This window comes from Camelus dromedarius, chromosome 8, assembly GCF_036321535.1.
Source record: "Camelus dromedarius isolate mCamDro1 chromosome 8, mCamDro1.pat, whole genome shotgun sequence".
In the NCBI taxonomy this organism is placed as follows: domain Eukaryota; kingdom Metazoa; phylum Chordata; class Mammalia; order Artiodactyla; family Camelidae; genus Camelus; species Camelus dromedarius.
In genome coordinates this window covers 65,933,840-65,959,084 of record NC_087443.1, presented here as the reverse complement: position 1 = coordinate 65,959,084, position 25,245 = coordinate 65,933,840, and the positions used below count along the sequence as shown (strand labels likewise).

General features: G+C 41.4%; 1 protein-coding gene across 1 annotated transcript in view; it reads right to left on the bottom strand.

The window, feature by feature from the left end:
- The window catches only part of RBM20 (RNA binding motif protein 20), a 180,569-nt gene extending 176,376 nt beyond the window's left edge, over positions 1-4,193 (bottom strand). The window contains exon 1 of the mRNA XM_010983270.3: positions 3,923-4,193. Within this exon, the coding sequence (XP_010981572.3) occupies positions 3,923-4,104 (182 nt within the window). The 5' untranslated portion in view covers positions 4,105-4,193. The remainder of the gene's footprint in view (positions 1-3,922) is intronic.
- Positions 4,194-25,245: the final 21,052 nt, after the last annotated feature.

Genomic DNA, 25,245 nt, shown 5'->3' with positions numbered 1-25,245 from the left:
GACCAAGTATGAGTTGATGTAATGTCCCTTTTTGGCATATTTTTATTTCCTCTCTGATTCTGAATATAATTGTCAGTAAGCCCATCAAAATGGGTGGACATCACACACAACTTGCCCATGTACCACTCTCTGAGAGTTACATGGAGATCCTTCCAAATGAAAATGTTTGTAAAATTATCTGCAATCCAAGTGACTACTTGTAACATTTTCTAGGCTGAATCCAGGAGCACTTTGCTCTGATAACACAGTCGGCCAGCATCCTAACACTATGCAGAAGACCATAAACTTTAGCAATCAAAGCTGATTGCTTCATAAGTCACAAACATATGCTGGTGACACTAACTACCAAATGCTAAACCAAAACTTTTTCTATTTTCATATTTTATTTTTATTCATTGCTTACCAAAAGAATCTGGAAAGGAAAAAATAAGTCATCTATACACAAATTAAATATTCAACCTGATATCACACCTTAACTAGGAATATTTCACTGCAAATCAGATAATTTAGGAAAATCACTTACGTGCTCACCTCATAGATGATGTGTGTGCTTGTTTGGTTCACTCTCACCAGGACTGGTGTCACACTTTGTAGCCACATCTGACAGCTGGCTTCAACACTGCACGCAGAACTAAATGGCCCTGTTTTCATTCTGAAGAGTTTTAAATTTAGCACCTAAAATTTTAATTTCTGATATTCATCAAGGTTAATAAATAACTTCTTATAAATCAAGAATTAGGTTTGGTTACAAAGCACAAATTTAAAATATAAAATACTTTTGGAAATAAAATACTGTGAATATTCAAGGAGACAAATTCTGGTAAAACATTCAATGATATACATTAATGTTGTCTTACTTCTGCTTATATGAAGATATATATTTTTAAGCCCTCAAATTATTCTGACTTCCTAAACTCATCCTAAATCTCCTCTTAAGGTGTTATTCCTATTTCTTGCTGCCCAAATGGCTTACATAATGCTTCACATTTTATCCAATAATATCTCCATGTTGGCCAGCTTAAAGCATGCATGTTTAAAACAAAAATCTTACAAGATATTAGTTATATGTGTCTAAACATAACTGATAATCTCTATTGGTAAGGGGAATAATTGGCCAGGAGTCAGAGGTAAAACAAGATGTTAATAAGAGCAGAGAGGTCATGGACAATTCCTGACTGAAGCTAACAATGCAATAATGAGAAAACTAAATATGCCTGAAGAAGACAAAAGTACTCCACAGTAGTTAACTTTTGGCACAATCTTCACAAACACCGAGACTGGCTTCCATAAAACAAACACCAAAATCAGTCACATTCACTGTGACACTGCATTCTCTTAAGACCAAATATAACATAGGTGAATAGGACTCGGTTTTTATTATGATCATGACTGTTATTTTACCAAAGTTACTGACTTTACCCAAAATGAAAACTATCATTAATGAAACTGAGTAAACGTAGACAATAAGAAGTGAAAAAATCCTTGTAATCTTTACACACTATGCAACATGAAGACTGAATCTTCATCATTTTGAAAGCAATCAAATTATATAATAACCCTACTCATATAACTAAAAAAAATACAGGTTCCCCCATAAAATATATTTAACATGCCATCCACTAGAGGAGAATTTCATCCAAAGCTCTAAGCTCACAAATTTTTCAAATCAAGAGGCGGACAGCTCACTTTGTGGCTGAGGGCAATCACCCCACTATATTTTCTCAAAGATGGCTGATGCAAACAGCACCTCATAACTACATAAAAATGGTCGCTCAGATTAAATTATGCAAACGCAGTTTCAAAATAACCTGCTCAAGTTTCAGCGCTTTAAAGACAGACCTGCAAAGCATTTGCCATGTTATGCCTGGTTCCAGCAGAATTTCAGTGGGTACTGAGGGGAGCCCAAACCCCAAATCATCCTTATAAAGAGAAACTTTGAAACTTAAGTGCGCAAACATCAAATCCCATGGGCACATTCACTGGCCTTGGACCTAGCGCCTGAACACTGATCCGTCACCAACGCAAAACAAGGCAGAGCCATCAGGCACTTCTCTGAGATCTCCGTCCTGGACTACTAGCAAAAGGGGCCATCTTTGAATAGCTCAGTCTTATCTATTAAAATAAAATATTCCAGAGATGGAATTTTCTAAATTATTATGCGGAAATAATAAATTATTTATTACTTGAGGTAACTGAAATACAATTGAAATGATCCATTTCCCACAAAATGGCCTTTATTTCAACCTGGTAACATTTCATAATCAGACATCTATTTACAAAGGTTTTTCTGTGAACATAAAGGTCTTAGTTTTTTTCCTAAATTGAAAGTAAATGATAGGAAAATGCAGGGTGATTACAATACCAAAGCAAACTCAACAAACTTAATGTGCAGCCTGATCTCAAGCCACAGGACACTGGCTGGTAATAAGCATATCAGATGTTTCCCAATTAATCATCAGTCAATTAGGGGTTCTTTTTCTCTCTTTTACTAAATAAACTTCAGGTTTTGAATATTTTTTCTCTGTTAGTTTAATTCATATTAAGGACTAAAGAGAAATTTTAAGTAATGATGTACTTAAATTGTCTATCCTATTTAGTAAATCTTCACTGAAATTATTTGCAGAACAATAGGAACACAAAAACAATACAAAATATTTTCAGTTTCAAATAGTTAGCTACTTGTAAATAGTTGCAAGTGATATAAAATCAAACCACAGCAAAAAGTTGTCATAAATGGAGCTTTTAGTATCCTACCAGTCAAAAAAAAGGGGGAACCATTTTGTTCTGAAATATGATACCAGCCTTCTTTGATGTCAAACTTAAAATTTCACTATTCTTTCTATTACATGTCAGTCTTTAAAAACAATATTTACTTCCATTTATGCCCCATCAGTGGTTATTTGGCTCACTACATTTTAATAAGTTTAAATAACGCAAAGAAAGCATCAATACAAGAGCGCTGGAAAATCTCTGCTCGGTCCCACGAGATAGATTTTGCTGTACTTGTGTGTATTTCTCGTTTTCATCAGTCTCGCCCAAGCACTCATCATTCAGACTTTCCTATACTTCTTAAACTAGTTTTGAGGACTTCATTACAAGCTGAGGGAAACCTTCAGGAGTTAATAAAGATCCTTCAAACAAACCAACATTCTAGGCCTTAAACTGTCAAACAAAGTCTCTAAAGAACGAACGAAACCTCACCGTTTTCCTTTCATGTCCCTCAAATGGGCTGAAAGAGCCTCCGAGAGCCTATTGACAACCCCCAAGCTACTCACGCATTGGGACGGCTGATCCAGAAAATTTGCGACCCAAGTCGCACAGTTTGCCGGAGTCACAAGACGGTAACATTAATGGAAAACGGTTGCGCGGCTGAGAACTCTGCAAGGGCCTTCTTGGAAAATGTAAACACTTCTTTCAGGACAAAGCAAAATATGTTGTCTGCGAACCCTCACCGCCCTTTTCACCCAGTGTCACTGGTTGACTTCAGGGGCACCATTAAGGGTTGCTTCTTCCGGCGGCATTTTACTTCCATACCCTCCCACGCGCGTACACACTCACGCACGGCTCTCCATACATTCCAGTGGCCTCTTAGGACCAGAAAGATAAAATATAGTCTCTGGGCCATTTCCCCCAATTTGAGCTATTTTAGTTCTAAATATCTAGTTACATCCCTGAAAAGAAGAGAAAGGGGGTGAGAAGAGCAAAATTATTTTCCCCAAATAGCTTGGCTTTCCTCTCCCCAACCTCACAAGCAGCCAGAATGACACCGATTCTGTCGAGAGGGAGGACAAGAAAACTTCAAACGCAAGGCAGCCGAGCGAAGTTGAACAGGAACAGGAGAGATGAAGCCACGAAACGGGGCGCCCGGGGCGTGTTCCCCAAGCGCTCCCGGGACTCCGCTCCCCTTTTCCCCTCCCCTTACTTTTGGATGATCTGGGGTAGGCCGGCTTGGGGCGGAGGCGGTGGCGGCGGAGGCGGCTGCATCCCTCGCGGGCCTGGGGGTGCTGGGGGCGCTGGGGCACCGGGCACGCTGCGGGCATCTCTGTCGGGTTGCTCGGGGCAGCTGGGCTCGGCGTCCTGGCTCATGGCTGAGGCCAGCACCATGCGAGGCGAGACCGGCCCAAGCTCGCGGCCGGAAAGCGCGCGTGAGGGGCGGCCCCGGGACACGGACGCTCACTGGCCGGGGTCCCCGTACCCAGTCCCCTTGTCCTTCCCGGCAGCGCGGGGAGGAGACGCGAGGGGCGGGGAGGAGGCAGTCCCGCCAGCGCCGCCTCTGCCTCCTCCTCCCGCCGGTCCCGCTTGCCCGGCCGGGCCACCCAGTGGGTGGGGGCCAGGGGGCGTCTCCCGGTCGGCTGGAGCCTCTCGGCGCCGGGGTGGTCCGCGGAGCTCTGTCCGCCGCTCCCGGGAACGGCGCGCGCCACCCGCCACCGTGCGCCCTCAGAGTCCGGGGCCCGGCGCTCAGCAGCGCAGCGCAAACGCGCGAGGCGGCGAGACGCACGCCAGCCCGCCGCCCGACGCCGAGCTCTTGCCTCTCCCCAAGCCCGGCCGCCTCCGGGTTGTCCCTGGGGACGGCGCGCGCGGCGTCGCGCGCTCCTGCCAAGCAGGGCGGACCGAGCGTGCCCCGGGCGTCCGCGCGCATCGCCAGCTAAAAGTGCGCGGGGCTTGGCACCTTCCTGCGACTGGAGCCCGGCCAGCGCCACTCGTGCCTGAGGGACCCGACCCCGCGGGGGAAAAGCCCAGACCCTCCCCCAGGCCGGTGGGACCTATAACCCCAGGTCTTTTTAGATGACCAGGCCCGAGAGCTCTCCAAATTATCAGTTCCAGATCCTGATTTCAGGGGTCCCCAGACGCAACGGGTAGCGCTGCCGTGGTTTCTCTTCATTTATTTCCTCTCTTCTCTAAAAGACCTGCCACGATCCCGCGAGTGCAAAGACAAAACCATGCGCACGTTTTATTCTTGTTATTTATTGGCAAATCTCAGTGGAAATGTAAAGGATAAAAAGGACAACGCACCGCCTAGATCACCGCCTCTGAAGCTGTGTTGGTTGCCCGGAGCCAGTGTGCGCCAGTTCACCTGCACACACCGGATCGCAGCTATGGAGGAGGGCATCCTGCACTGAGGAGCCTTCCCTTCCCGCAAGGTGCGGTGTGAAGTCCTGGCGCGCGGGCAGAGGTCTGGGGAGGCGCCTGATGCCGCCGAAACATCTAGAAGCTGGGCAGAGACCCCAGAGAGTGGTTACCAGAAGATTCGCACCGGCGCACGGCTTTCTAAATCGTGGCAGGGGCAGCCCCAGGAAGCGAGGAAAAGCGTCCCTTGGGTGCCTTGGAAGCCAGAGCACACGGGTGCTCCACGGCCTGGAGAGAAGTTTGCTGAGGGTCTCAAGCCAACCCATGCTCCTCCCGCAGCCGCGCGGAGGGCAGTTCTGGAGATGGGTTCTCCAGGACCCGGCAACTAATTGAACTCCCTGAATGATGCTTTCTTCTCCCCCTGGACTGTGAGTTTCTGTCAACTTGCCCACCAGTCCCAGGAAAGTGAGCCCCCCTGGATTTGTCATCCTTACCTAAATCTTTCCCCTCCCCACCCTCTCCTGCAGATAAAATGTCCTGTCCACTCTCTGCCTTCCTCCTTTTCTCTCCCTCCTTCCTCTTACAGATAAAACGATACGTCAGTTTCTTGTATTTGCAAAATGAGCCTCACAAAAGAACCCAGGTAAAGAGGTATAGATTGTTTCCTCATTTCACAATTAAGGAGGCGAGTCAGGGTAATTTGTCCGACTACATATAGCTTCTAAGAGTCTGTACCCGTCTTCTTGGGCTCTGTTAGTGGTTAGTTCATCATCTTTAGTTTCTATTACTAAAGTCTTAACTATGGTTTCCATAAAACTCCACCTTCCACTGCCCTCCTATCTCTTTGGTTGAGGGAAATTACCTGAAATTAACATTGCAACTCTCCCAGAAACTAAAATTAGAACTTCCCATATGCTTGCATTAAAATTTCCCCTGAGAATCCCAGAAAATGTTTGTGAAAAAAGCTTTGTAGTCAAAAAGACAGATCAGTTTTTACCAGAGAGGTTGAGTGACTCAATAATCTCTCTGAGTGTCAGTTACCAAATATGTAAACTGGCAATGATGAGACCCTGATTTGCACAGTCACTGTTAGGATTAGAGATAATGTATCTTGCACATTTGGTGCTGGAGGTATTCAATCTGGCAGTTATCACAAACATGATTCCTTATATTCCAACCCTGTAGCCAAATAGAACAAGGGGTCTCAAACTCCAGGAAGCTGAGTACCTGGAAGTCACACTATTGATACAACTTAATCCATCCACATAATATTTTTACTGGCAAAAAACAAAGGAAGAAAGGAAAGAAGGAAGGGAGGGAGGGAGGGAAATTCATATCGTACAAATGTAGCTCTCTATATCTCAAAAATAATGCATTAGCTTATGTGACAAAATAATAACAGTGGGTACATCTTGGGTATTCATTGGGCGTTTCTTTCATCCTTTCTGTAAGTTGAAATTCCCCACCCCCAAGTTGAAAAACATTAGTAAACATTAGTAATTCACAAGATGTTTTTCAGAAACCCCATTTCCATGATTATAGCTTAACATTTGCAATTTAGTTGTTATAGAAAAACAGATTTGAATTGAAGGGAGAGGGGAACACTGAAGCAAAAAACCTAAAGCTAGTTCAAGTCCTACCTCACATCCCCTCAAAATGTTGTCCACGATAATAGTGAGCAAGCCTTTCCATTTTGCAAGTCAAACATTAAGTATACTAAGCAGTTGCCATGAAAAATACTTATTAACTTAATATCTTTTCATTCTTTTCCAGGAAGAATGAGAAAGATCCCTGGCTGGCGTTGCAGCCATTTAAGAAAGCATAGCAGTCTTGCTTTTGCCTGCCCTGAGCCCTCACACCAGGGTGTGCTTCACAGTTACTGAAGTGAGGGAAAGGCTGTGGAGGTCACCTGGCTTGACAAATGAGGAGGATATCTAGGGTAGGGGGAGGGCTGGTAACATCTCTGTTCCACTCTTCAGAAGCATCCTGTCCCTCCTGACATACCAGTAAACTACGATCAGGCAGTGAGGCTTTTGCTTGTCTCTGACTATATTGAACATTTCACAGAAGTCAGCTGCTAAATGCTTTCATAGATTATTACACACTTTGTACTCACAATAATCCCTGAGATAGCTACTGTTATCCGTGTTTTAGAATTGAGGAAACTGAGGCTCAGGTAGCTACAAGAACTTGCTCCAGGTCACCTGGGTTTTAAGGGGCAGAAACAAGACTGCAATTAGGTCGATCTGATCCCAAACCTCTCCACTTCCTCAGTGACAGACGTAGACCTGAGATGCCACCTGTCTTCTTTTGCTGTAATGCTGCTTGCATCTTCCAGTGAGTATAAAATGCCACCTGCATTGTGTTTCAACTCTGCCACTCATATCTATCCAGATCAGTAAATTAATAGATGGGATCCAGATTGACATCTTATAAACAAGAAAATTCAAAGAAATTAAGCAGCCTAGCAGCAGTAGGAAGCAGTGGGAAACAGAACGCAAGTCTCTGTTACTACTAGAGTCATTCTCAAACTTGCCAGGGACTCTGGTTTATTTTGTAATATTAATAAATGTTTACTGAGTTCCAGACAGTGGTTCTAGGAGGTTTCTCATGCCTTATTTCATTTAATATCACCATTTTGCAGACAGAGGAGCTTGATGAACCTGTCTAAGGTGACACAGATAATAAACACTGAAGCCAAAGGTCAGACCCTGGACTGCCTCCATGCAACTCCCTGCCCTCCGTTCTAGGTGATTATGAGCATTCATCTCTGCAGATGAGATCATTTCATTTGTACTGCTATTCCACACGTGTATATTATTACCGTAATTTTGAAATAACTGTTTCCTTAGTAGACTGTAAAGTTTTATAATACCCAGAGCTGGTGAAACTGCAGGACACAGACTTTCTCATATACTGTGGGTGAAAGTGGTAGCCACTGCAACCTCTTTGGAAGTGGGTTGGCACTGTCTAATACAGTTGCAACAAAGGAAACTGACTCAGCAGTTACCCTGCTAGGAATTTATCCTATGGGATTATTGGTAGCAACAACCAGAGCTCCACGTGCAAGGAAGTATATTGTGGCATTGTTCATAGTAGCAAAACCTGGCAGCAACCAGAATGCTAAGCAAAGGGGAACTGGTTACAAAAAGGATGGTCACTTCGCACAAAGGAATACAATGTAGCCCTGAAAAAGAAGGGGTAGATGGGCTAAAGAGAGATTTCCAAGACGTGTTACTAAGGAGAAAATGCAAGTTCCTCAACAATATTGCAGTATGATTAAATTTGTATAAAACCAAAAAGTATAAAACATTTCTGGAATATTATATAAGTAATTAAATATTAACACTGATTACACCCTGGAAATTGAGATGGGGCAGGAAACTTTTTCTTTTATGACCTTTTCTGTTGTTTGAATATTTGAAATACAATTTTATTGAGGTATATGTAGTGTTTGAAATTATTTTCCTATGAACATGTGTTATTTTTTATTAACTAACAATAAAATAATTATTTCTTTCTTCAAGTAGTAATTCTTAACAACACTTAGCACAAAAACAGTATTCTATTTTTAAAGCAAAAATTCATCTGGAAAAATGAAAGAGAAACATGCTGGACAATGTATTGTCCAGAGTGGCCTTTTTTTCATCCTTAATGACCTCAATAGAGACAATTAAATAATTAACACATTAAGTTGCCGGCAGTCATGTTGATATGGTTACAATCTACTCATTTGACAATCATGGGTAAGTATTAAGCAACCTATTGACATTAGCCATAACATATCAACTGTTATCTAGGTGTTAATAATAACAGTTATCATTTCTTGAGTATTACTCTATACCAAGCTATCTTGAGAACATAATATTTCTCATTTAATCCTTACTACCATCTTATTAGGTGGTAGTGTTTATGCCCATTTTACAGATAAGAAAACTAAGGCTGAAAGATGTTCAGCCACTCACCACCTAGTAAGTGGAGGAACTGCAAATCTAACCCTAGTCTGTATTACTTCTAGGATAAAGCTTTTAACTGCTCCACATGACGGCTTGGTGTTTCCTGGTGCAATGGGGCTTTAGAGACCAGAAGTTCCTCTAGTAAGCACTGGCTGGTTTGACCCTCTCTTCTGCCTCCAGTACCTCATCCTTTGTTTTCCCTTTTCTCTACAAGACCTGGCTTCTCTTTTCCATCCCCCTGAGGTGAGCTTTTCCTGTTTGTTGTCTCCTCTCTCACAGCTACAGCCTAATCTTTTACTTGAACTCCATGGAATCCCTGCAGGTGTTTTAAAATAATTTTAGAATAAAATCCTCTGCTAGCTTCACAAAGCATTGCCTCTGAAAACCCGGAAGAGGCAGTGGCTGAAGGATGCTGTTTAAAAATAATATGGTTACTCATGGTACTGGATGCACATCTGAATTTGAAGGAGACAGTCAGGGAACTTTAGCTGAGGAAAAGTGAGGACATGACCCACGAGGTTCTTTTCTGCCTAACAGCTCACAGAGAACTTCCCTCATTGGCTGCAGGAAAAGGCTTAGCCTCCATCTCTCTGGTCGTCGATCTATCAGCCAGGCCCCTGTGACCCGCACAGGGGTTGTGCTATAATCAAAATAACAGTTGGTTGGGAGTAAGAAAATCTGGGTTCTGGACCATTAGGTGTATCCAGTGTTCCTGAACAGAAAAGCAGTTATCCCAAAACAGGAGTGACACCAACATCTTTGCCTCCGCCAAAAGCATTAGTGCCCCAAGCCCAGGTGACTTGAGCTCTGCCCTTCCACCCTTGCTCAGTCCCTGGCCACAAACCAACTGTGGATTGAGTTAGAATCCTAGCAGGCTCAGAGTAGGGTAGGGCAGGGTTACCTTGGCCTGGCTTCTAGAAAAGGGAAATTTTGAGCTGTGCGTTGAAGGAGCCAGAAAATGGCTTTATCTTCTTTGCTATTACCAACAGCAAGCAACGCAGCAGGGTACAATACGGGCGGGCAGGGAGTTATAAAACAAGTTACAGCTGAATTTTCTTGGTGGGGGGATGGGAAGTGATGGAGGCACGAAATGAATGTGGGAGAAATGTCAGCTGGTGGCTAATTGCATGATTTAAGTTCCATAGGGCTCGGCACCCCCGTGGAGACCCAGCTCCTATACTGCTTTTTAATCCCTGGGGAATGTCACTGTCATTCAGAGGCCGGTAGTGTGACTCAGCCCTGGCCAAGCAAAACAGCACTTCTTGGAGGCAGGGGATTCCTTTTTCCGGCCCCTCCCCCCAGTCGCCTCCTCCGTCTTCTCTTATCACCAGGGCTGTCTGTCTGTCAGGCCAGTTGGTCATGAGGGAATAAACATCTCGGGCTGTTTGCCCACCAGCTCAGGGGTCAGGTGACCATTATGGAAGGCAACACCAGAGGCCTTTGCATGCCAGCGTGACGCCAGGAAAAGTGAGAGCCTGTGATGTGCTGACCTCACTAAGTGGGCACCCATGCAGCTGGCCTGGGGTGGATAGACCAGTGCCACTCCCTGATGGTACTTTGGTCCTCCCAGGGCCACCCAATGAAGGACGCCCTGCCCAGCTCCCTCTCAGCATAGTCTGGAGGCAGAATAGCTGGATTAGTAACACAGCCCCGTGATCTGTTGGCTGCATGACGTTAGGCTACTTTATCTCTCGGAACCTCAGTGTTCCCATCTGAAACATGGGAATAACAGTGCCACCATCATAAGGTTATTGGCACTTAGGAAGTTGGTAAAAGGTACAAACTTTCAGCTTGAAGATGAGTAGTTCTGTGGATCCAGTGTAAAGCATGGTGACCATAGTTGACAATACTGTGTTGTATAATTGACATTTGCTGAGAGTAGAGTTTACATGATCTCACACATACACAAAAGATAACTATGTGAGGTAATGGTGTGTTCATTTACCGGATAGGGGAACTCTTTCACAATGTATATATATGTATATTGATCAAATCACCATGATACATTCGAAATATCATATAATTTTTCACCCCCTCCACTCTTGGGCATGCTGTTCTTACTGAATTCAAGTTTTTTGAGCTGTCTGGTATTGTGTTACAAAGTAAGTCATTTATACCTCAAGAAAGCTGATTAAAAAAATATATGTAAAGCACTTCAATCAGTGTCACCTGGCATATGATTAAGGCTCAGCAAGCTGTTGTTAGCTGTTTTTAATATTGTGATTACAGGACTTCCCATTGGAGAGTCAGTAATCATAATACGTAGACTTCTCTTGGAAAAGGGAAGGGGCTCTGAGTCGGGATGTCTGTCACCTTCTGCGTGTAAAAGTCCCAGAGTGAAAAGATGTAACTGTAAGAACCGTCTGGGAGGTAAACAGGGAAAAGAGCGTGTTGTCAGAAAACACTGGATAAGAGACTCACAGACCTGAGTTGGGGTCACGGTTCTGCCCTGCCAGCCTCATGAACTTGGACTTGCTTTGTGAGCTCTCTGCCCTCAGTTTGCTAGTTTGTGAGACTGAACACAAGGCTGGCCCAGAGTCACCTCTCAGTCCAAGTGGCTGGAATGATGACCTGCTTGGTAGCACAACAGCAGGCAGCTCAGAAAACTGGAATCCAGTTGAAAGCAGGATTCCCTAGAGAGTGTAGGGGTGAAAAGTGAAAGGTGTGTTTGGGTCTGGCTTGGGGAGGTGACAGTTCGTTGGGGATGGAGATTTCTGGGGGACTGCCTGTTCCTTGGAATGTTTCCCCCAGGAACTTGAGTTCTGATGATTTAAAGAATCCCAAAGAAGGCCTGCTAGGATTGGGGAGGGGTAGGGTTTTAACATATGTCTGCTTCACTCTCCTCTCCTTTCCCCAAGGAAGGGTAAATACGCATGTTTAGAATGTCTAAAGGAGTGTTGTGGGTTGAATTGTGTTCCCTGAAAAGATCTGTTGAAGCCCTAACCCCAGGCACCTGTGAATGTGACCTTATTTGGAAATAGGATTTTTGTGGACGTAATCAAGTTAAGATGCAGTCATTAGAGTGGGCCCTACTCCAGTATGACTGGTGTCTTACAAGAAGAGGGAAATTTAGACAAGGATTACACAGGGAGAGCGCCGTGTGACGACAGAGGCAGAGATTGGCATGATGCAGCTGCAAGTCTCAGAACACCAAAGATTGGCAGCCACCACCAGAAGCTGGGAGACGCAAGGGAGGATTCTCCCCAGAGGCTCAGATGGCCCTGCTCACACCCGGATTGCTGACTTCTGGCCTCCAGAACTGTGGCAGGATAAACCGTTGTTTTAAGTGACCTAGCTTCTGGTGCTTTGTTACAGCAGCCCGAGGAAAGTAACACAAGGAGCAACGGGACTGGGGGAGAGGGAGGAGCTGAGGGGTTTTGTTCCCTTGGTCCGAGAGCCCAGGAAAGCAGGTGAAGGGGTGCACAGCCAGAGAGGACTCAGGGGGACCCCCCCAACCTGTGAGGGCTTGAGCTGAATCCAATCCCAAGGCACCAAGGAAGGCAAGGTGTTTGAAGCCAGTGAGAAGAGGAGGCAGGGGAGGAGCCAGGAGACAAGAATCATGGTCCAAGAAGGAAGGACTCAGACACCCAGAAACTTTCACAGCCTCCTCCTGGTCCAGCCTCCAGGCTCAGCTCCTTTCACCCTTAAGTCTGGCCAGGCTGGTCTAATCCTTTCCCTGGAAAACACCACACACATTACCCCCTCACCTCTCCCCACCCCGTGCCCCTTCTTGTCTGCCCTTTTCCCTCTGCGCCCTGCCTGACTGAGCCCACTGCCACCCCAGGAGCACCCTCTAGCCCAGGAATGCCTCCCTTCTTGGAGAGCATATTGCTAGTCTGCACATCTCACTTGACGGATAATCATGTCCTCCCTGGTAAACTGTGAGTGTTTTGTATTTGATAATGTGATCCTTTTTTGGCTGTTTCGTGGTTTAATTTTTCTTGGGTCATGCCTTGCTCTCCTGACTCTATCAGGAATGCCTGGGCTGGAGGGACTGGGCGTGCCTCCCCTCATAGCCCTTGCATCCTCAAGCAAGGAGATCTGCCAACAGCAGAGTGTGTGTTTCTTTGATTCAGCACAAGAACGCTGGCTATGAAGATCTGGAAGTCTGGAGTAGTTCTGAGTTCTGCTATTGGCTTGTTCACAGCGGTATCAGTAGGGACATGGCCTTTAATATCAGACTCTTGTCACTTAGTAGCTATGTGACCTCGGGTAAGTTACCTAATGTCTGTGTGCCTCAATTTCCTCACCTCTAAAATGAGGTTCATAGGTTGAGAGAGTCACAACGCTGCGTGTTTGGCACATAGTATGCCTTCACAACTCATCTGTGGAATGAATAATTTATGGAAATGCTTGGCACCATGCCTGCCAAGGTTCCCTGGGAAGCAGGCTCTGAGACAGAGATGGTTTCTTAGGGGCTGCTCGTGGGACCAATGCATGTGGAAGGGAAGAGAAGGGAGCAGGGTTGGGCAGGAAGTTAAGTTAGGCTGTGACAAAGTCTCAGTGGAGACCTCAGCCAACCCCTTGGAAATTCTGAGGCTGGAGTGACCCATCCTAAGTGGCAAATGGGTGCCTCTCCCAGTCATCCTAACAAAATCCTTGTTACTTTTCTTTGGCTCTGCCGGGTGCCTGTGCCTATTCATGAACTAATCTACAGCTCACCCTTGGTGCCAGATGCCACATCAGCTCCACATGAAGCAGGTATATTGAAATTTGGAGAAGACGGGAGGGGTAGAGCCCAGTGGTAGAGCACATGCTTAGCATTCGGGAGGTCCTGGGTTCAATCCCCAGTACCTCCATTAAAAAAAAAAAACAACAACATCCAACAAAAACGTTCAGTCTATAGTACTTTTATTCCCCTAAGACGCAGTGGGGAGGGAAAAACAATCTCAAAGATGAGGGTAGTAATATCAATGTAGATTAAGGGTATATGAAATGGCAAGATTACTGGATAGAGCTCCAAACAAAAGATACCATTATCCATCTAGCACAGCCAGTTTCCTATAGACTGCCAACCTCAGATGTCTTCAAAAATCTTTTGAGCCGGCCACAACCATCCTGACTAATCCGAGGTGAAGGATATAGCCACACTGCTGAATGTTTTAAAACCCAGGATTGACTCTCAAATAAGTCTACAGCTGATTCCCTATGAATTAGACCCTCTCCGAAAAACAAAAAAACACCCACCTTCCCCGCTAAAAACCATCCAACCCTCTCCCTACAAGAAAAGAAAATTGGAGAGCCTGTGACTCCCCTAGTGGAAAATCTGAGGGTGCCAGGAATGGATGGATGCTGGACCACAAAAGCCTGACCAACGTCTGTTCTTTAACCAAGGATGTTAACACAGGAGCCGCACACTGAAAATGAAGGACATGATGATGTAGAATGCAGCATGCATTGCGGGGTGTCTGACACAGAGGAAGGTTCTAAAAAAATAATCTGTTGAAAAAAATTAAATAAATATTCCAAGTAAATAGGGGGCAAAAAACATCCGTTGAGTGATCCTCAAGTTGAGTTTTAATTCTTAGTCCCAGAGAGGCTTCTGAGCTGTTGGATGTTGTGTGTCCTGATCTGGATGGTGGATTCATGGATGTATTCACATAGAAATTCAACAAGCTCTCCACTTATGATTTGTGTCTCTTTCTGTATACATGTGTTATATTTGAATGAAAAATTTCCTTAGAGAGTAAAAGAAAAAAACCTCACACAGTCTACAACATAGATAATAAGATATATTCTTTCTTCATGTTTTAGTCTTTTCTTTCTGTCCATAATCTTGGACAGGTTACAAACTCTCCATTGCTGGGTGTTCATACCCTGAAGAACAATTTCATCCAGGATGATTTTTGTAATTACTGAGTGTCCCTACAACCTTCACCTCAGACCTCTGACGGTTAAGATTTAGGTGCCTAAGGGTGTGCCATGAAGATCATTACTAAAGCAATAGTGTTTTAAATGTTTCCTATTAAGCTTTAAGGATTCAGGGGGAGGGAATAGCTCAGGGGCAGAGTGTATGCCTAGCACGCACAATGTCCTGGGTTCAATCCCCAGTACCTCCATCAAAGATAAATAAATAAAAGTCGAATTACTTCTCCCCCAAAATAAAAATAAGTAAGTAATCTTAAAAAGCTTTAAGGATTTAGATAACTAATATTTTGTTGTTGCTGAGCTGGTTAAAAATAAGTGGTAGATACCATGACAGTCTACTCCTCAATAACAAATATTCACAAAGAACAAGGATATTCTACTTTTTAACCACAGTATCATTAAGACAACCAAGAAATATAATGTATATGTTGATACAATAATACATAATTTTTGGTTCATATACAAGTTTTTCCAACTGTCTAAATAATGTCTTTTATGCTTGCTTTTTGGTCTAAATACAAGATTCAACCAAATTTTATGCGTTGTCTTTTGTGATTTTTTTTTTTTTTTGGCAGGGGGAGATAATTAGGGTTTTTTTTAAATTGCATATATTCATTTTTTTGGAGGAGGTACCGGGGATTGAACCTAGGACAATCACACTTACTAAGCATGCGCTCTACCATTTGAGCTATATATACCCTCCCTGACTATGCATTGTATTTGTTTGTTTTTCTCCTTAGTCTGCTTTATCCTGGGAGTTTCCACACCTTTTTTTTTTTGGCATTCTTGACATTGACATTTTTAAAGAGTCCAGCTGAATTGATTTGTAGAATTCATATTCTATATTCTGAATTTATCTTATCATTTTCTCATTGCTAGATTTAGGTTAAGACTTTTTAGCAAGAAGACTACATGTGTGATGTTGTGTATTTTCCATTCCTCGCATGAGAAGGCCCATTTTGCTGGCTTGTTCCATTACTAAGTTGTCTCCACTGGTTAAAGGAGAAAGTGTCTCTTTCCCATTGTAATGAGAACTCATCTTTGGACTGAAACTTTGAGGCTATAAGTGTCTTCACCAATAGTCATTCACCCAATAGTTTTAGCATCCACTGAAGATCCTTGCCAGAACCTGTTATAAATGAAGGTTTTCTAATTAAATCAATCCTTCTACCTTTATTGGTTGATTTCTTTTGTAAAGAACATACCCTGCTTTCTCCTCTCTCCTTTCCCTCTTCTTTCTCTCTCCCCTTCTCCTCCCCTCTTTTCTTCTCTCTTTCCCTCCATGCCCCCTCCTTTCTCTTTCAACTGTGTGTGTGTGATATACACATTTTATTTCCCTTTCTTTCATAAAATTTATTTAAGGAACATCATCTACTTTTTGACAAACTGTCTCTTTTGCCTCTTTTTAATATGGGATTTTCAGTCTCTTTTCCCCCTCAGTTTTAAGTCCTCTTCATATGTTAGGGAAATTATATCTTTATCTCTGATCTAGGTGTCAAATATTTCCTCCTGGGTTATTGTCTTTTGATTTCATTATAGTCTTTGCCCTGCTAGTGTTGCTTTATTTTTATGGACAGAAATTTATCAATCTTCTTTTGCTGTTGCTGTATCTGAGTTTTGAGACAGAGTTAGAAAAGTTCCCCCACACTAAGGTTATCTTTTAAATTCTGTTTTCTTCTAGTATTTGTATGATTTTATTTTTTTACACTTAGACCTCTGGTCCATGGAGTTTATTCTGGTGTACAGCATAAAGCATAGGTCCAATTTTATCCTTCTCGAAATGGCCATCCAGTTGCTCCAACATCACTTACTGAAAGAACACAGCTTTTCCTCAGTGAGTTGAGATATTAGCTTTATCATATGCTAAATTTCCTTATGAACTTAGGTCTATTCCTGAACTTTCTGTTTTATTCTAATAGAATGTGTATTAATTTATCAATTTTAATTATAGATCTTTTATGAGATCATTTATTATTCAACAAGCCTAGTCTCTTCCCACCACTCTTTTGGGAGGTTTTTAAATCTATTCTTTTAAAAAAAAATGTGTTTGTTTATTATTATTTTATTTGGGGGTAGGAGGTAATAGAGTTTTTATTTATGTTTTAATGGAGGTATTTGGGATCGAACCCAGACCTCGTGCTTGCTAGGCACGCACTCTGCCACTGAGCTATACCCTCCCCCCTTAAATCTGTTCTTGCATGTTTATTTTTCTACATGATTTCCAGAGTCACCTCACCTAGAAAAATATGTGGTATTTTTGTTAGGATCATATTGAAATTATATATTAACTTGAGGAGAATTGGATCTTTATGATGTTGAGTGCTCCTGTCAAAGAACACTTGCTTTGTTCAAGTTTCCTTGTATGTCTTTTGGGAGCATTTTAAAGTTTTCCTCAGAGAGGTTTTGATGATTTTAGTGGTAGCATATAAGACACTTGACACTCCAGCAGATCAAAGCAGAACTTTTATTACAGAAAAAGTGATACCAGAAGAGAGGACTGAGCCAAGAAAATCACCACATTGACACCAGCTGCCAGTCTCGTAGCCCAGAGGCACAAGAGACCTGGAGCCAGATGGACAACCAGCCAAGGCAGAAAGTGCACCCCTCCTGAGGCTGGACACCGCCCTCCTGATGCCTGGGCTTGTAACGACCTAGGGATTCGTACTTACTCACATCGGTGGCTACTTTTGAGCCAAATAAACTGCCTGTTATGAACTCTGTTTTCTTGTTTATGACCGTGTAACTCATTTTCTAGATTCCTAGTGCCACAATATTAGGTTAAAAAGTCCCTAACAGATTATGTTAGAATTTCCACATAGTTCACACGTGGTTATTGTTAGTTTATTCTTTAATATTTTATGCTTTTTTTGTTTCTATAGTCAATAGGGGTTTCTCTTTCCTTATCTCCTGTAACTGGTTATTATTTACATAAATATAAATATATTTGCGTATTTATGTAATATTTTGCCATCTAAAGTTGTGCATTTATATGTATATCTCACAGAGTCATTTGGTTGTGTTAGTTTTATCATTAAAACTTTTGAGTTTTCCAACTATACTATCATCTTGTCTACAAATAGAGACAGTTTTATTTTTTCATTTTCAATTCTTATGCCTCTAATAGTTTTCCCTTGTCTGGTTGCACTGATTAATATCTTCAATGTCAGCAACAACATGGATGGCCTTGGGAGGATATTATGCTCAGTAAAATAAGTCAGAGAAAGACAAATACTATATGATATCATTTATACGTGGAGTCTAAAAAATAAAATAAAAATAAAAAATAAAACAAACTAGTAAATATAACAAAAAAGAAAGAGACTCACAGATATAGAGAACAGACTAGTGGTTACAAGTGGAGAGAGGGGAGCAGGGGAGTGACAAGATTGGGATAGGAAAATAAGGGGTACAAACTACTACATATAAAATAAATAAGCTACAGGATACGTTATACAGCATAGAGAATACAGCCAATATTTTACAAGAACCATAAATGGAGTATAACCTTTAAAAATTTTGAATCACTATGTTGTATGCGTGAAACTTATATAATACTGTAAATCAACTATGCCTTAATAAAAAAGTATATATAATCTATCTATCTCCAATATCCTGTTAAATAATAGTGGGCATAACAGGCATCCTTGCCTTGTTCCTGACCTCATGTATTTATCCATTAAATAAGATGCTGACTTTAGGAATGAGTTATAAATTCCCCATATACACATTTATTATATAATATACATATATATTTATTATGTTAAAATTAATTCATTAATTCCTGTTTTTATTTAATGTTCTGCTCATAAATGGATATTTACTTTTGTCAAAGATTTGCAATATCTATATACATACTCATTTTTTTCACAAATTTATTATTATGCTGAATTATATTAATGAATAATATCAAACCATCCTTTTGTTCCTGGAATAAATCCCACTTAATCATGGTGTATTGTTTTTAATGTTCTCTTAGAATATCTGTTTGCTAACACTTTATTTGGGATTTTTGCCTAAATCTTTTTTTTTAATTTGGATTCTTTTTTATTGAAGTATAGTCAGTTTACAATGTCGTGTCAATTTTTGGTGTACAGTGTAATGTTTCAGTCATACATGTATATACATATATTTGTTTTCATATTCTTTTTCATTATAGGTTACTGTAAGATGTTGAATACAGTTCCCAGTACTATACAGTAGGTATGATTCTTTATAGGTAAAAATTATCTATACATTTTCCTTTTGTGTGTTTATTGCATTTTGGTATCAATGTTAAATTTACTTCAGAAGAAGAGTTTGGAAGTTTTCTTTCTTTTTCTATGCTCTAACGTTAGGATTATCTGGTCTCTGAAGGATTGGAAAAAATCACGTAAGTTAAATACTTCATGTATGTGTGTCTGTTGTGGGGGGATAGATCTTTGATAACTTTCTGTTTCTTCTGTGGAACTGCTTCTCAAATAAGTGGACTGAGGACACCCAGGGATCCCTATAAGCCTTTCAGGGTGACTGCAAAATCTTATTTTACAACTAAATATTTGCGTGAGGTTAAATTTTCTTTATATTCTTCAAACCAAACATATAGGAAGAGATTAAATGCAGAAGCAAACATGAGGATCCAGCTGTCTTTGTTAAGCCAAACAGTAAAGAGATTTGCAAAAATGTAAAATAATACCATTATTCTCACTAAATTTTTTTGTGGAAAATATAGTTGTTTTTCATAAAGTAGTGTTATTTGTGTTAACACATAATGGGCTTGTTTCTTAAATATTATTTCAATGTTCTCATTTTTAATATCTAATATGATAATAGTAATAAACATCACCCACATAAACAAAAGCTCTTGGGTGTCTGCAAATTTTTTTAAGAGTATAAAAAAAAGTATCCTGAAGCCAGTAATAATACAAACCTGCTATTTTATGGGAATCGTATTGTTTAACTTTTCTATCTTTATTGTGGACAATTTTGATAAATTATATTTTCTACGAAATTATGGATTTCATCTATATCTTCAAGTCTTTTCACAAAGAGTTGTGCAAAACGAACTCATTTTAAAAATTTTCCTCTTTTTTATGGTTATATTGTTGTCATTTTTTTGTTGTTGTTTATTTTGCTTTGCTCTTTTGTCTTTATTAGGTTAACTAGACATTTATGTATTTTGTAGCTTTTTCAAAGAACCAGCATTTGGAATGTTTACTATTTCTGCTGTCTTTCCACTTTTTAAACTCATTAATTTCTCCTTTAATAGTTGCACTTTTGATGTGCTGGACTAAGCCCACTGTAGCCTATTAAAAGTAGTTTACATTCACATGGGCAGTCAGCAGTGTACATCAGTGGTCTTGCCCTCAGAACTTTGTTAATTCTCCCATCATCTGTCATAAAGTAGTCCAAAGGGACTTGGACAAGCTGGACATTCTACGGGATATCACAATAGTCCTCTATTTTGATAGTATCACATTAATAATAGAAGATGAGCAAGAAATATGTTAAGATATTTAAACTTATAAAGATTCAGGGATCTGCCACATTAGTGAATTAATAAGGATCCAGTGGTCTGGGGCCTTCCAGGACATTGCCTCCAAACAGACAGATTATTGCATCTTGCATCATCCACCACCAGAAAGGAAACACAACACTTGCTTGACCTCTTTGGGTTCGGGAGGCAGCATATTTATTTCACACTTGGGATACTGCTTGACCCATCTGTCAAGTGACTCAGAAGCCTGCCAGCTTTGACTGAGGCACCAACTAGGAATGGATTCTGCAGTGGTGCCAGTCACCCTGATGCTTGGGCCACGTGACACAGAAGACTCTGTGGTGCTAGAAGGGTTTTTGGGAGGAGAAGATGCTGTGTAGAATTCACAACAAGTCCCAGTAGAAGAATCACAGTGTATACACCTGAGTTCTAGAACAAGCCATGACATGTACAGCAGAGAATTATATACACATGAAAAATAGCTGTGGCCTGGTAGAGACAGACTCTCTGATGTTGCTGATCATGGAATATCAAGTGTCTATGTGGCCAGGAACGCTGTATTATATTTCTATTGATGTGTAACAAATTACCTCAAAGGTAACAGCTTAGCACGTCACAAGGCCAAATCCAGGTGTTGACCAGGCTGAACACTTATCTGGAGGCTGTAGGTAAGAATCTGCTTCCAACCTCATTCAGGTTGTTGGCCAAATTCAGTTCCTTGTGGTTGTAGGACTGCTCTTGTTGGCTGTCAACTGAGGGTCTTTCTCAGCTCCTTAAGGCTTCTGCATTCCTTCTAACATGGTCCCCATAATCCTCAAGCCAGTAATAGTACACCTAATTATTCTCCCACTTCAAAAAGGAACCCTCCTAAAATAGAGAAACAAGTTTATACTGTATAGCACAGGGAACTATATTCGATTCCTTGTAGTAGCTTATGGTGAAAAAGAATATGAAAACAAATATATGTATATTCATGTATGACTGAAGCATTGTGCTGTACACCAGAAATTGACACAACATTGTAAACTGACTATTCTTCAATAAAAAAAAAAAATACAAAAAAAAAAAAAAAAGGAACCCTCCTATACTGTTGTTGGGAATGTAAATTGGTGCAGCCACTACAGTTGACAGTATGGAGGTTCCTTAAAAAACTAAATATAGGGTTCCCATATGATCCAGCAATCCCACTCCTGGGTGTATATCTGGAGAAAACTATAATTCGAAAAGACACACGCACCCCAATGTTCACAGCAGCACTATTTACAATAGCCAAGACATGGAAACAACCTAAATGTCCATCGACGGATGACTGGATAAAGAAGATGTGGTATATATATACCATGGAATACTACTCAGCCATAAAAAATAAAATAATGCCATTTGCAGCAACATGGATGGAACTGGAGATCATCATTCTAAGTGAAGTAAACCAGAAGAAGAAAGAAAAATGCCATATATCACTTACATGTGAAATGAACTTACCTACAAAACAGAAACAGACTCACAGACATAGAGAACAGATTTATGGTTGTCAGGGGTTAAAGCGGGTGGGAAGGGGTAAATTGGGAATTCAAAAATTGCACCTCTTGGGGAGTGACAGAAATGTTAGCTATCTTGATTGTGGTAGTGGTTTCATTGGTGTATACATCTACCAAAATTCATCAAATTGTACATCTGAAATATGTGTAGTTTACTGTACAGGAATCATACTACAATAAAGGTGTTAAAAAAAAAAAAGGAAAGGATACAAACCAGATATAGATCACAGATATAGAAAACAAACTGTGGTTACCAGAGTGAGGAAGGAAAGGGGAGGGAGAGATGGATTAACAGATACACACTACTATATATAAAATAGATAAACAACAAGGACCTACTTACTGTGCAGCACAGGGAATTCTATTCAATTTCTTGTAATGAGCTGTAATGGAAAAGAAACTGAAAATATATGTATGTATATGTGCAATGAAAAGAAAAAAAGAAATGAGCTATCAAGCCATGAAAGACATGGAAGAAAATTAAAAGACATATTACTAAATGAAAGAAGCCAGTCTAAAAAGGTTTCCAGGGCTTTGGGGAGAGGGAGGGAGGGAGGAATGAATAGATGGAGCACAAGGGATTTTCAGGGAGATGAAATTATTCTGGATGATAGTATAGTGGTGGCTATATGTCATTATGCATTTGTCAAAACCCATAGAATGTACAACATCAAGAGTAAACCCTAACGTAAACTATGGACTTTGGTTGATAATAATGTATCCATGTTGGTTCATGGATTGTATCAAATATGCCACACTGATGAGGGATGTTGAGGGTAGGGGAGTATATATGCGTGGGCGGGGAGGGCTATGTGCAAACTCTGTATTTTCTGCTCAATTTTGTTGTGAACCTGAAACTGCTCTAAAAAATAAAGCCTTACTAAAACAAAAAGTCACATTGAAAGATTTAAATATATATATATAAAAGATTTTCAAAAAAAAGAAAGAAAATATACATATGCATATGTATAACTGAATCACTTTGCTGCACATTGTAAATCAGCTACACATCCATAAAAGAAATGGTAAATAATAACAATAATAATAATGATTCTTCTCCCACTTCAAATCTCTGACTTGACTTCCTATTTTGCTACCAGCCAGAGAAAGCTTGCCACTTTGAAAGGCTTGTGTGATTAGATCAGGCCCGCCTGGCTAATCTTCTTATCTTAAGGTTAAATGTGCCAGATAACATAACAATCACAGCAAGGATTGCTCATCATATTCACAAGTTCTGAGGATTTAGGACATTTGTTGGGGGAGCCATTGTAGAAATGGTCCCTACCATAGCCGCCCATCATGACCTGGACTATCTTAGACCTACTAAGTCATAAGCTCAGGTAGCTCCACCAGCAATCCATTGCACGATGGAAGCAGGATGTCAGGTTTGGGCATGAGCAACACCAGAGCACACAAGTAAGCCACACCAGCAGGTGGCTGAGATCCCTCGTCATCCATCACTGCTCTACCAGTGCCTCTCCCTCAGCTCATTTCTATGTTCACAAGGGAGTTTTTTATGACCAGCTGACAGGAGGAAAAGGCCTCAGAGATGGGTCATTTGGCACATGCAGCTAAAAATGAACTGCTGTCCATGCAGCTCCACTCTGGTGTAGCACTATAAGAGGGCTGAGAGGAAATCCTCCCAATGGGGAGAGCTTTGAGTGGTATACTTGGTCATCCACTTTGTGTAGAAACAGAAGTAGCCCAGGAGAAGAATATGCATAGATTCAGGGGCAGTGGGGAGTGACTTGGCTGATTTGACAGGGTCCTGAAAAGAGGAGGATCGGAATATCAGGCACAAGGAAGTATAGGGTAGAGGCAGATGGGTGGAGCTATGGAAGTGGGCATAAAGTGTAGAGATCATTGTGTCACATGTAAGTGCTCACCAGAAAGCATTCACATGGAAGAGGCACTAAACATCCAGGTACCCAGAATTACTTAGCCAGTTAGTATCAGTCAGCCTCTGTCATCAGCCACCCTGGTACTATCTCAAAGAGTGTTTCAATGAAATATCTAGAGTGCCATGAATGGAAGTCATTTACGAACTCAATAGCACAGGCTCCTAATCATTAAGGCTGATCTAGCTACCGTGTTGCTGAATATCCCACCTGACAACAACAGAGCCCAAACCTGAGTCCCTGACACAGCACCATCTCTCAAAAAGAACAATCACTGCAGGCAAATCATCTTTTGTGGGGACATTATTCTACCTACCATAGATGATGTGTATTGGTTTCAGCTTTAAGACCAATTCCAGCAGCAGGGTCTGTACTTTGTCTCACCAACATTCCTCTTGTAAATTTTTACCCCAGAGAAACCACTAGAAACTTGGAGGAGCTGTTCCATGATGGGATAAGTTTGTTATACAAAGCAAGTGGAACTGAGAGAGACAAGGGGTGGGCTGTGATGGTTGCTATGTACACCACCCACATCTCCCTTTCAGGACCAAGTCATGCATTCCCTAACCTGCCAAGATGTTGCCTTCTGATGGCTCACAATTGATTCCCTTTCTGGAAATTTCCCTTAACTAAAAGAAGTGTCCTGCCCTGGAGAACCCCATATTCAACAAATGAAGGATGCAGGAGTAAAGTCCTGGCCCCCTTGACTTAGTGTGGAGCGTCTCTGAAAGGCCACACAAATTCCAGAGTTTCCTATAGGATCAGAAGGATGAGGCCTCTGTGGCAAGCACACTGAAGTTTAACTTCCCCTCAGTACAATCCTGCTTCTCTCACTCCTCACAGATGTTGTTCCTGAGCACACTCCTCCTGTACACAAATCTCAGTCTTAGAGTCTTCTCTTCGGGAAACCCAAATGAGCATTTCTGCCTTTGATTTCTGTAGACGCTATGTAGAAAAACACAGCCAAAGGGAATCATCTGGTTTTTCAAAAAAAAAATTATTGAGGATATTATTCTTTACATAACTTAGTGCCATCATAAAAAAATTACTTTTCTAAATTAGTGCAAGGAAAAACATGCACTGTATCTCCACAATAATAGCTTTGCAACTTACAATACTTCCATTTTCACCATGGCTACCAGGAAGCTCACAGCCTGTCTGAGCAATCACAGCAACAGTTAGCACATTGGCTTTAATTCCTACTCAATAGTATCTATTTTTAAGTGATGTTGTAATGCTTTTATTGTAAGCTACCTCAAGCACTTTATTAAAAGTAGCAGGGTGTATATAATCTAAACACAACAACCCACAACTAGCACCTTTAGGGTAAAACCAGCACATTCTCACTGCTCTTAACAATCTGAATGGTATAACTCTCGTGGTTAGAAAATTGGTTCCTTCTGTTTATTAGGAAGCTGAGCTTAAGCAGTTACCTTACCTCTCTG